The sequence below is a fragment of the Fukomys damarensis genome, unplaced genomic scaffold, assembly GCF_012274545.1.
Source record: "Fukomys damarensis isolate Sample0158 unplaced genomic scaffold, DMR_v1.0_HiC HiC_scaffold_9, whole genome shotgun sequence".
In the NCBI taxonomy this organism is placed as follows: Eukaryota; Metazoa; Chordata; class Mammalia; order Rodentia; family Bathyergidae; genus Fukomys; species Fukomys damarensis.
The window spans coordinates 1,674,663-1,687,698 of record NW_022900921.1 but is presented as its reverse complement, the minus strand read 5'-3'; the positions used below and the strand labels follow the sequence as shown (position 1 = coordinate 1,687,698).

The 13,036-nt window shown below is 53.0% G+C and overlaps 1 protein-coding gene across 1 annotated transcript in view; it reads right to left on the bottom strand.

Moving 5' to 3' along the window:
- Col23a1 (collagen type XXIII alpha 1 chain) overlaps positions 1-10,885 on the bottom strand; it is a 241,613-nt gene extending 230,728 nt beyond the window's left edge. Inside the window, exons 1-4 of the mRNA XM_033761759.1 lie at positions 10,875-10,885; positions 10,045-10,118; positions 9,912-9,985; positions 8,661-8,727 (exon numbers count right to left, since the gene is read on the bottom strand). Of these exons, the coding sequence (XP_033617650.1) occupies positions 8,661-8,727; positions 9,912-9,985; positions 10,045-10,118; positions 10,875-10,885 (226 nt within the window). The remainder of the gene's footprint in view (positions 1-8,660; positions 8,728-9,911; positions 9,986-10,044; positions 10,119-10,874) is intronic.
- Positions 10,886-13,036: the final 2,151 nt, after the last annotated feature.

The following is a 13,036-nucleotide window of genomic DNA, read 5'->3' as shown; positions in this document are numbered from 1 at the left end:
GCGCCCCGATAACCGGCCCTAGCGCGGCGCGATCGCTCCGGCTTGAATTTCCGCGGGTCTGCCCTCTCTCAGCCCGCCGAGTTCCCGAACCTGCGCCATCTCATCCAGCAACTGGGTGCGCAGGGGCTCTAACAGCCTCGGCCAACACGGAGTAGCACAAAACAGGCTGGAGAGAGGAGGAGTGGGTGAATGAGCGCGGGGGTGCAGCCTCCGAGGCTCTGCAGAGGACACACGCAAGCACACATCAGCACACAAACCAAAACATCGGACAGAAGTGTTCTCTTTCAACTTGTACATAATGAGATACCTGTCTTCTACGCTTTCCAATTTTGCCATAAACTCGAGTCAGCTGAAACAGAACACTTTAAAAAATTTTTATCGTCGAAATATAAATGATCACTTATCATTTAAACAGAAAAGAACTAAAAAAAGTTTTTGTTTTTGTTTCTGTTCTGCAGTACTGGGGACTGCACCCAGGGCCTTCATACCGAGCCATCTCCCCAGCCCTTTTCTGCACCTTTAATTTGGGGACAAGGTCTTGCTCAGTGACTGAGGGGCCCGGGCTCAGCGCACACCGTCACACCCTTGCCTCCGCCTCCCACCCAGCACCCAGTCCTCAGCCAACAGTCACGGTGGACAGGCCGAACAGCTTCTGCCTCTTCTGTTCCGCACGGTCACACTTTCTGTAAGCCACCCATGTGGTGCACCAGGGTCTGCGGCTCTTTCTCTTGTACTTTATGTTCTCTTACGTGGAGTTTGCTCCTCTACTCAGACTTCCAGGTATCTTCAGAGAACTGGGAATCTGTTCTAACGAAGATTCCGGAACATCGCCCCATAAGTACATGCAGGCGCACAATCTGCAAAGTACACAGCACCTGTCAACAGTGCAAGGTACAAAAGGACATGGAGAACGTCCTCACCTTTCCGGAACATTCCCAGGGAAGGCTGCACCCTGTAGAGCCTGTAGGGCAAAAGCACCGGCTGGTCCTGAGGACTTCAAGATGTGGTATGGCTTGTAGACCTTGTGGGCCAGTTTCTCCTCCTCCCTGCCTCTCCTGTTGTCTGCATCTTGTCACCCATATTCCAGGAGATGACATGAGTAAAGTCTGTCAAGCCTTCATTCTTCTTCCAGAACATTCCCAGCCAATCGCCAGCTCCGCCCCACTGGCCCTGGCCCTGGCAGCCCTGGCTGAGGACCACGGGTCTGGGTTCCAGGAAGCACGGCTCCCCTTGGGAAACAGGCAGAGCCGTCGCGTGCTAATGTGCTCAGGCCTCCCGACAGTCCTCTGAGGTCAGTGTCCTGAGAAATGCTAGCCTAGGTGAAGACGTGGGGCACAGGGAAGGGCAGAAACGCAGCTGCAGACAGGATGTGGTAAGATGACTTCGTGCCAAGCAGTCTGAATCCAGATCCGCGTCACTGTCACACTACCTTCTGGGTAAAAAAGGGATGAGCCGGACCTAGTATGCTGGGGTCAGTCCCAGAGTCCGTCTAGTGTCCCCGGCGAGGACGCCTGGCCAGCTGACCCTGGAGCAGGACTGAAATGGTCATCATTAGTTTGCATTTTCCTAGCTGTCTCTGTTTTTCTTCTTCTCAGAATAGCACCCCGATTTTCCTTCAGCAGCCACCCTTCCCCCACATTTCTAGCGGCACCAACTGTCCCCTGGCTGCAACTCTCTGGCTCCGAGAACGATCACTCTGCCCACACTGGCCAATCGCCTGGCCACCCTCCAGGCACAGCCACTGTTCGGGGCGGCACTGCCTCACACCCAGCAAATCAAGGGCAATGCTGGGGCTATTTTTTTAATCATAGTAAAGTACATAAACATAAAACTTTTTTGGAAGTTTTCAACTTGACAGGGATGTGAAAGCTTCACGTGTGTAGTTGGAAACACAATTTGAAGGTGGAGTCTGGCTCTTCTGGGCTTGTGCTGTGCAGTGCGGGCCACTCACAGGGCGGACCCTGGCAGCCCCACAGCCACGAGGGGAGAGCCACGCTCACAGTGCCGTGCTGCCAGGCGGGGAGGGCAGAAGGAAGGTTCTTGCACTGAGTGCAGTATTTCACTTAGTAGGGGTTTATTGGGAAGTAACTCACACACTGAGGAGCATCCAAAGGCAATTCTAGGAGTATGGTGCATTCACAGCTCTCCACTTCCAGAACTTTTTCACCTTTGAAAACAGACTTTGCACCCATTAAGCAATAATTCCTTGCATTGATATGTGAGGCCCACAGACTGGGTGACTTCAACAACAGAAATGTCCAAAATCAAGGCAGGAGCAGTAGTTCCCTCTCTCCGTGGCCCATGGACGGCCATCTTTTTCCTGTGGCGCCTGCCTGTGTCCCCGTCTCTTCCTGTGATGTCACCCTGGTGGCATCACGTCACTTCCTGGGCCCCTCTAAACAGTTATATTCTAAGGCACTGCTGGTTACCAAAAGAATGGGGGGACAGTTCAACCTGCAACGCCCCCTCTCCCCAATTCTAGGACTGGCTAGAAAGGAGGGCAACCTCTCTGCTGGGGTGGAAAGCAGGTGGGACCTATCTGCTGCTACGGGACCCCTTTCCCAAGGAGAGATCACCTCAAGAAAAGCAGCATAGAGACGGAGAGTCCCTGAGCCCAGACATGGTGACACCAGCTGATCCCTGAGCATTCTGTGTCCAGTTATCCAGTCTGGTGAGTTTTCCTTCCTGCTTTATTCATGTAGGCCGGTCACAGTATTCACTAATATTCTGATGCTCAGAGCTCAAAAAGTGATGATCCCAAGGGCCCTTCACACAAGAAGAAGCCATCTCTCTAGGGCATGCAGGGCAGAAAGCCACGATTCAAATCCAGACTGACCGCTCAGCCCAGGATTTAGCTCAGTGGTGCCGCCACCTGCCTTGCAAGTGCAAGGACCTCAGTTCGATCCTGGGTACCAAAAAACAGAATAAAAACAAACAACCAAAATAACAAATTCAGACCGCCCAGGCCCTGAGGTGCTGGCCCTGACCACGGGTCCCGAATGTTCAGAGCAAGTGGAGGCCTGAGCTGTGCTGGTGTCATTGTAGGGTGGCTATGGGGCCATGATGGCTGGCTTCCCTCACAAGGGGAGGGCTCCTGTCCTGACACCCCCTCCCAGGGCCCTGCAGCAGTATCTGAAAAGAGCAGGGAGCAGTCAGGACGAGGAGTGGGTGGGCCTTCCTTTCCTGCGGTCTGTGAGAAGGAATCACCCCAGGAGGGGCTGGCCAGCACACCTGGGTGCCCCAGCGTGACACCAGATCCTGTCACCCAAAGCAAGCGGCACCTGCTCCAATACCCAGAGGGGCACACACAGAAGCTGCAAACCCCACAGCAATAGCTGGAGACCCTTCCTGCCAGATGTGCGTGAGGAGACAGCACAGCGCCCCACCACAGCCAGTCGGGCTCCGATGTGAGGTTTCACTGACAATTTCTTACTTTTCACAATGGTGCAGCACAGCGTATGCCCACACAGCCGTTCCGCTGCCCACTTCCAACACCCTACTCGGTAAGTCGCATGAGACACGGCATACCCGTGCTAAGGAGCGCTGTGCATATGTCCTGAGAACGTTCATGTCGGCTGGGCCCGGCCACCGCATGGATAGGAGGTGCGGCAGGTTCAGAGCATTTCCGACTGTAGGTGCCAGCCCACAGAGGCTGCCCAGATGCGAGCTCGGAAACGGATGCCACTGCCACCAGTCATTCACAGCGATTTAAGAGCAGAACAGTTAAAATGAAATAATTTAAAATTTCAGCACCCTAGCTGCATGTGTCGCATCTCCAGGGCCCCACGGTTAGGTGTGAAGCCAGGCACAGAGGCACAGCTGTGTGGAGGCTGAGGCAGGAGGGTCCCAAATTCAATCCCAGCCTGAGTAACCTACTGACTGAGCAAGACCCTGTCTCAAAATCAAACACAAAAAAAGGGCCCAGATGTGCCCAGGAAGAAGGCCGAGCTTCAGTCCCAGAAGTGCCAAACAATAAAAATTTTTAAAAGTCACATGTGCCTACAGTACCAGACAGCACGTGCACAGGGGATCACCACAGAACGCTCTCCAGGGCAGAGCTCCCTCGAAGGACAAGCAGCAAACTGATGAAGGGCATGGGAAGGGCGCAGGCTTGGTCATTTTCCATGAAGCTTTCATAGTACTTGACTTTTTAAAAAATCAGTCATGTTTTACTCCCACTGAAAAATAAACTTTTACATTTTAAACAGGCATAAGGAAAGAAGGCCTTGAGCTGGGCAGGTGGTGGATGCCAATCATTCCAGCGCTCAGGAGCTGAGACATAAGGTTCATGAGTTCGAGGCCAGCCCAGGCTACGTGTGGAGACTCGGCCTCCACACAGACAAAGAGTGAGGGGAGGAGAGGTGTCTCCTGCCCGCTGAGAAGGAGCTGAGGTCTGCACAGGTGCACATGAGAGAGTGGACGCACCGGGCCCGGCAGCGCCAGAAGCCCCTCTGCCCACAGCTTGTCCTCTCCACATCCTTACACACCCCTTGGGCGATGATGGCTCCCGCTCGTCTTTGTTTCCTAGGGCTGCCGCAGCAATGCACACCACACCAGGCACCTACGACAGCGGAAAGCTTTCTCTCCTGGTTCTGCAGCCCAGAAGTTCAGGGTGTCAGCAGCACTGGTTTCTTCTGGGGAATCGGGAAGCTCCCTCCCACACCCTCGTCCCTCCTGTGGTGGTTCCTTGGCTCACTGCTGGGCGCTCCAATCTCGGCTCTGTCTGTACATCTCCCTCTTGTCTCTCGCTGCATTCAGGTCCCACCCTGTATCCCACAAGATCGCATCTTGAAATCTTAAACTCAATTACAGAAACTAGTGCCCCTTATCTGAGGTTTCTCTTTCTGCAATTTCAATTACTTGTTGTCAACCAAGGTCCAGAAACACCACAGGGAAATCCCACCCCACTCAGGGTACGTGAGGAACTAGCTCACCATCATGCTCCTTCCCACCTGGGAAATGAATCACCCCTCTGTCGGCGAATCCATGCTGTATATGCTACCCGCCCATTAGTCCACAGTAGCTACCTCCCTTATCACATCAACTGTCGGAGCATCACAGTACTCATGTTCAAGTGACCTGATGGCCTCAAAGCACAAGAGCAGCGTGTGACAATCTGGGCCACAAAGAAGCCACGAAGTGCTATACTTATAAGCTATACTTATTCATCTTTCTGTGCCTAGCCTACAAGTTAAGTTTTGCTGTGGATGTGTATACACAGGACAAATAATGTATATAAGGTTAGACAGTGCCCACAGCTTCCCTGGGGTCCTTGGAGAGTTCCCTGCACAGCGGAGACCGCTGTACATCCGCACAGGCCCCACGTCCACAGATCACATCCAGAGGTGCTGGGACATCTTTGGGGGACCACGACTCCTCCCACTACGCCATTTTCTGGACTGGTGGTGGCGAACCTATGGCACATGTGCCTCAGCGGCCTGTTGGTTATCACCGAAAGCTCTAAAAGGTTCGCCATCACTGTTCTAGATCAAGGATGCAAGGCCCAAGGCTCCCTTGCTCTCCTGAGGTCACCAAGCTGGCTGAGGGCATAGTCCTGCCGCTCAGCCCACAACGGCTGTGGACAAGGGGGACACGCCGTCTTCCTGCTTGAAGCCTCCTTCTGCCACCCAGTCTCAAACAACCGCTGATTTCACAGGAGAGCCAGCCCCTTCCCTGCCTTCACTTCTCTGCCGGTGCCTGACAGGATCTGACAAAGGTCACAGTGTCTGCCCCGACCGTGGGAAGGGTCTGCGGCTGGGGCACTGTGGGTATCTCAGATCAGACGGGGACCTGAGCTACAGAGAGTGGCCTGCTCCAAATGTCTGCTGGGCCTTGATCAGAGCTGGGAAGAAGGCGAGCAGGTTCCGGCTGCCTGTCGCAGAGAGGGCCTCCGCCCTTTTTCTCACCAGGGAAGCTCATGCCAGCTCACTGGGCTTGTTTGGCTGGACTCCAGCCTGGGGAGCGTAAGAACTCAGAATGTAGGCAACGGCACAGAGGGAGCAGGGCGGACTTGGCAGGCGGAGGACCCTGCTGAGACCACTGCAGGGCACTGCGGGCCTCCACACCTGCAGAAGTCCTCGGGACAAGAGCAGCGCTTCCACCACCAGCGGCAGCGCCTCCCCACACGCAGGAGTGCTCCCTCCATGCCTCTCCGCCTGCTGGTGCTGATCAGAATCCCAAAGACACAGTCCCGGAACCCCACAATCCCAAATTTTAAAATCCCCACAGAGCAAGATCCTGAAAGCCTAAACCTCCCTAACGATCAAAATCCCCAATAATCATAATCAAAAGATTGAAGCCCTGAAAGCCACAAGTCTGAAACCACAATTCCCATCGAAAAGGGGGGGCTCCATAAGAGGAGAAGAAAGCAGAGCTCTGGGGGAGGGATTCACGCGTCTTCAGCTGTACACAGGATGGCTGCCGAATCACCCAATGGTGCCCCACTTCCTCGCCTTCTCGTACAGTGTCCTTCCTGCCTTCCAGAAACTGCCCTTTGATGGAAAAAAAGAATTGAACAAGCTCAGCCACCTTCTGAACCAAAGACTGGCCGACAGCAGCCTGCGTACCGCAGGACATCCGAAACGGACAAGGGTTTCAGCATGCCGGCTCAGGCTAGGAACCGTCAAGGAAGGATTTCCTGTATTTACCGTTAAGTCTAATCTAGAAAAATGAGGCCTCCTTCTCTCAGGCTGATGGTCAGCCCACGGTCACCCGGGACCCTTGGAGCCCTCGCAGCAGTCAGAAAGCCCATGGCCCCCACCCTGATAAGGGCAGGCGGGACACGAGGCTGTCTTCAAGTCGTGCGCTCAAAACAAACTGGAAAAGGCCCACAGGGCCGATCCAGCGCAGTCATCACTGCTAGGAAGAGGCAGTCCTTAGGGCCCGGGCCGCCTCCGCCGCCTCCTCCTCCTTCCCTCTGTCTCTGTACTTGGACTTTTGAGCATTCTGTTAGAAGCCACAGCAAGAAATCCATTTCCCACGGTCATCCAGGTCACACATACAAACAGAAAGAGCCGGCACCACAGTCCCACTCGGCACTTTTCATTCTACGCGATAGTTCACCATTGCACAATGCCAGTTGCATACAGCTAAGCTGATTCCTGATTTCATGAACGCATTGTGACTCCAAGCTAAAAAAAGAAAATACTTGCCCACTTAAATCCTGTGACTGTTCAGATGTCCCGGTTTCCATCGGAGTGATTTCAGGCCCACCCGCCACCTCAAGGTACCAAAGTCTGCAGATGCCCCAGTCCCTTCTGTGAATGGTGTAGCTGTTGCCTCAGACCCACACACATGCGCCCAACACTTTACAGCCATTTGTGACGCCTACTGATAGCTGAGTGCTATGTAAATCGTTGTTACACTGTATTTTTAAGGAAACGCAAACAAAGAAAACATCTGTACATGTGTTCAGTACAAATGCAACTTTTTTTTTCTGAAGACTATCAACCCACGGTTGGCTACACCCAAAGCTGATTAATCTACAGATGCAGGATCCGTGGATACAGAGGGCTGCCTGGACATCCAATTCAGCATCAGGAAGAAGGAAAAAGAGGGGAACCTTCTTCTTTTACGTATTTTGCACATCGTCCAAAGATTCATTTGTGCGATCTGAATTCTTTTTCCCATTTAATTGCAAGCCGACTTCCTGATCTGAGAATGGTGTCGTCCTCCTCGTGTCCTTTTCCTCTGCTGAAATCTCAGAGGTCCTTCCGAAGGCTCGTGCGGCTCAGCCACGAAGCCTCTCCCACCGCGAGCGCCCCGCTGTGAGGCTCCGCGCCTGGGGGAGCTGGGTGGGCATCAGTGTGTGAGCTGCGAGCCCTGCAGTGGATGGGACACAGGGCGGCCTGGGTGACAGGCCTGAGGGCACCAGGGACTCTGTTCAGCCCCCACAGTCTCCAAACCAGTAACACAAACCACCTTTTCCTTCACATGGGAAGCCTGCGAAACACTTCCTTGCTGGGGGTATACACTGACCTAGGCAAGGGCCACACTAACCCTGCAGACGCCATGGCTGGAGGTCACCCACAGAAGGTCTCCATCCTGGCCGTACACAGCTTCCTGAGCACAGCCAGAAGACCCGACGTGAACTGGGCTTCGAGCCACATCGATCGGCTACCAGCAAATCCACATTTCATTCGTGCCGCTCCTGGTCTACGCCAAGGAACCAGGAGAGATGTGAGAATTTGGAAAACTCACGCAGACCTTCCTATTTCCTTCCTCTGCCTCTACCGAAAAAACAAAACAACAACAACAACAAAAAAACGAATGCAAACAAAAAAGTCCTGTATTCGCCAGACTGTTTACTCCACAGACGGAAGCGAGCTCGTGGTGCTAACACCCTGTGGTGGTGAATCCCTTCCTCAACTGTGTCTCCGTCTGTAAGATGCACACAGCCTCCACTGTCCTGCTACCCAAGCCTCTATTTCTAGTCATCACTGGCGCCGTCTTAGCTCCTCCACCAAGACCACCAGTCAGGCTGCTGGGATCTTTAATGAGGCTGTTGGTGAGGGTGTAGGGTCCCAGGACCACCTCAGAGTACCACTGCCTCGGACCCAGACGCCGCTCCTCGCCGTGGGCGTCCAGAGCAGTCTGGCCGCCAGCAGAGAAAGGACCAGGCCCTGGAGGTCAGGAGCCAGTGAGGGTGACGCAGCACCTACCTGGGGGACAGACGCACTCAGACGGGGCTTCACGAGCAGTCCGGAGCTTGGCGAGTCCATCCAACTTCTGAACCGAGAGGGAAAGGAAAACAAAATGGGGGTGAGCGTCACAGCACAAAGGTACAAGTGGAAAAATCAGCAAAAGCAAAGAGTCTGAGTGAGCCGCAGCATTGCATCAGTGGTAAGTTCCAGAACACTTCCCAAAAAGTCATTAAATTCTCTGGGTGATTTTGTAACAAGGGGAAGAGCCACAGCTGACATGGAACAAGCCCTGATAAATCCTCGGAAAGGAGGTGACAGCTCCTGCTCTGTTAGAACACGTTTCGATGTGACTCCGGGACCGAATCACACGGAAACAGCATCCTGCCACCTAAGGAGCCCCCGCGGCCCCATATCCGTGGGAAAGGATGTGAAGGCCTGAGCACGGCTGCTCCCTGGGCTCCATGATCACCCCATCCTCACCCAGGAGCCCCCACAGCTGTAGCCCAACCCTCGGCACGCGAAGGCCCTGACCTAATCCACCCTACGGCTACGGCTTCCTTTCTTCCTTGGAGGGGCTGGGGGGTGCTTGGCATAGATAATTCAGCTCAGTACAATTTAACAAGCGCCCACACACGACCAGCCCTATGCTAGAACGCGGGGAAGAGAGAAACAGCACCGCAGGAGCTCACAGGACAGCTCCAGGAGCCCAAGGCCTGGCCTGACCTTCAGGGCAACGTCTTTTGTGGTCCCCACATTTGAACCCGGGCCTCCTACACACTAAGCACACGCTGTGTACTGAGCTACATTTCCAGCCCCAGGGCGACTTCTGGGGGCCCAACTCCTTAAAAAGGGAACGCAAGCTTGGGAAAAAGATAGAAATTCATCTCAAACCCCCAAATCCAGCTTTCAAGAAGTGAACTGATTGGTCCACTGCCCCCCGCCTGGAATCTGACAGCCACATGCACAGTGTTAACCGGGCCCTGGCGCTTCATCGGCTTCCCTCCTCCACCTCCTCCACTCCTGAGCAACTGGCCAGATGGCGTCTTCCTCATTTTCTGGCCGCTGCCCCATCAAGCTCCTTGGCCGTCCCTTCTCACCTGCTCTGGTGCATTTAGAGCTGCACCCCATTTCTCCCCACCGCAAATCCCAGCCTGTCCTATGGTCCTGAGCAGTCTGTCTCTGCGCTGTAACCAGCATCAATTAATTCGTTTTCCTTTAGCACCATTAAGCCTGGAGTTCCAACAGAGGTGGACAGGACCCCAACCAAACTCTGTCTGCCTCTGGCTGGAACAGCTGGAAATCAGGAATCGGGGTAAAAGCATAACCCAGGTGCTTCCAGCAGCCTGCAACAGGCAGAAGAGAAATCGGGGTGCACGGCCTGGCTGTTGATACGACTCAGTACCAGAGCTTGGAGGCCCGGCTGCACTGACTCCAGACTTGCATACCTCCTGGGCCGCAAAGGTCTGCAGTTTGCCCCTGAAACAGACCTAGTGAGGGCCTCAGAGCCCAGGCTCTGGCTCCATCAGGAACCTCGACCTACCACTTTTGTTTTTGGTACTGGGGATCAAATGCGGGACCTTGAACTTGAGAGGCAGGTGGTAGAATCACCCAGCTAAATCCCCGCCCGTGACCTGGCACTTTCTCGCAAAAGCCTGTGAGCAGCCCCCGAGGCCAGGGATACCCCGGCTTCTGCAGCAGACGCCCACCCCTGCCTTGCAGGCCCCTGGCCGAGGAAGCCGGACGCCCACTCCTGTCCTCACGGAACAGGAGCCAGAGCTCTCCTCTCACTGTATTCACAGACAGCAGAGCAGACTGCAAAGTGCTTGTGAGAATCCAGCACAAGCCAGTCAGCTCTGGCCAGAAGCTCCTCTGGTCTCTATCACTGCTGGGCAGAAATAAAAAGCCCCCCTGTTAATTTCATTTTTAAAAAAACAAAGGTACTTAATGCTAAGAACAATAAGGTTTTAACCACAGGTACTACATCTAGACCCCTCCTCTAAAGGGTGGGGGGCTTATCATGGGCTGATAGGAAACACAATGACTTTTAAGCTACTCTCATCCCGAGCCCACGTGGGGAGCCTTCGGAGAAGAGATTAACGTTGGGGCCACCCCACGGGATACAAATCTCCAGGACTGTTTTTGTCAGTTGCTTCAACGCCTCGTGAGCGTTTGCTTTTCTGGATCAAAGCCGACCCCTGCCCTCCCAGCCCCTCTCCTCTCCCACCTGCACACCTCTCCGTCATGCCTCACTTTCCCCAGTTTGAGCGTCGCCACTCTGAACTAACTCCACATGAAATGTCTGAATCCAAAACCCAACCCCACAGCCTTAACTTCATGCGTTTTAATTCTAAGAAAATATTCTTTTGTGTCCAGGTTTGTGAAAACGATTTAAAAGTCCCAACTTTTTACATTCAGTTGTCTGGCAACATTCCAGCCTCTGCAAACCCGTTTTGCATATGCAAACAAGTCCTTCCTCTCAAAGTAAACAGAGGGTGAGTTTCTGAGAAGGACGGAGCCTAGGGCTGCTGCCCTCCAGAAGCGGGAGAAGCAGAACTGGAAGTCTGGGGAGGAGCAGAGCGCACTCCAGACAGGCAACAGGGAAGCCGTGGTTTTCAAAACATGCTCCGCTGACACACGTCTTAGGGATCTGTTGGGCCACTGGTCTTGGACACGTGGGCAGGTGTTTGACGACACCCTCAAACGCTTTCAGGTGAATGAAAGGAAGGAAGAGGAAGAGGAGGACAAGAAAGAGGAGGGGGAAAGGGAGAAGGAAAGAAGAGAAGAAAAAGGAGAGGAAGAGGAGCCACCACTGGAGCAGCCAGTCTTGGAGCCCAGATACCAGGAGGCCGAGGCAGGAGGGCTGCTCGAACCCCAGGTCAAGGTCATCGTGTGTGACCTGCCTCCCCAAAAGCAAACAAAACTCATTCTGTAAAATGTTGTAAATAAGACCATAAGTAAACACTTCATCTTTTGGCTGAAACTCCTGCTCTGGGGTCTGTATTCCAAGGAAACAAATCAGCAGAAGCAAAAAACGGCACTCGTTAAAAGCTGCGTGAGCCCTGTGAAGCAGTGGCGACCGGTAATGGAGGACAGAGTCCCGGGATGCTCCAAACAGAACCAGGTGGAGGCTGAGGAGATGGCAGTCCCTCTTAACTCAGGGCATAGGTCCCAGGATCCCCAGTGAAAGTGCAGGAACCACCACCCCTCTACACAGATTACACATACATACGCATCTATGATAAAGCTTACAGAAAGAGATGAACAAAAATAACTAACAGAACAATTGTAACAATAGACTGTAGTAAGTTATGTTGATGTGGCTGCTCTCTCTCTAAAAGCATCCAACTGTACTGCACTTCCCTTCTTGTGATGATGTAAGATTTGTGACGAGAGCAAGTGAAGAGAGTGATGTAGGCACCGGGATATTGTGTCAAGCTGCTGCTGACCTGGTGGCACTGCAGAAGGACCCATCTCCTCAGGTGATCCGGGATCACAGAGGCATGATAACGCCAGGTGGGTGGCATATACAGGGTGTATACACTGGACAAAAGAGTGAGTCACATTCCAGGCAGGCAGAGAGCAGGATGGTGAGAGATTTCGTCAACTACTGAGAACAGTGTGCAATTTAAAACTTTTTCCTGGAATTTTCAGACCATGGCTGGCCACAGGGAAGTCAAAGACAGAACCCGAAACTAGCGCTAAAGAGGGCTTCTGTATGACTTGGCTTCACTGAAGGCTGTGGGGAAATGCATCTAACCTGAGCAACTTGGCAAACTGTGTTTCAGTTAAAAATGAGGCTGAAGGCAAAAGGAATTATAGATAGATATTGTACTCCAGTAGGGTCAATGGTTTCTTACACAAATATAGATCAGAATTTTTGAAAGTAACACATATATAACAAGTAAGTATATAAAGCAAGGTTTATTGCTGTCCAAGAAGGCAATTAAAAATAAGGAAGGGAGGAAAGCTAGAAAGCACCTATGGTACTGGGTCAGCGCCAGAAACATTGCCATGAGGTCACGTGTGTTATGCACACAGAGAGAAACACACAGCAGTGACAGCACACTCAGATATGCACAGCAGTCAGATCAATGTGTGCACAGCTGAACTTCACCTGCACTCATGGGTCCCCGATGGAACAAGCCCAGCCAGCACATGGATCATGGCTTCTAAATCCTATTCTTCAATAAAAGGAACCAGGTTTCTTACCGAAATGGCGAATTCTAGGGCTAAGGCAGGAAAAATACAAGATGACCTTGGACTACGCTGTAGTGCCAGCAAGTACAAAGTAGTTTTGTTTTGTTTTGTTTTGGTACGGGGGATCGAACTCGGGTCCTTGGGCTTGCAAGGCAGGCCACCGAACCACTGAGCTAAATCCCCGGCCCTAGTTTTTT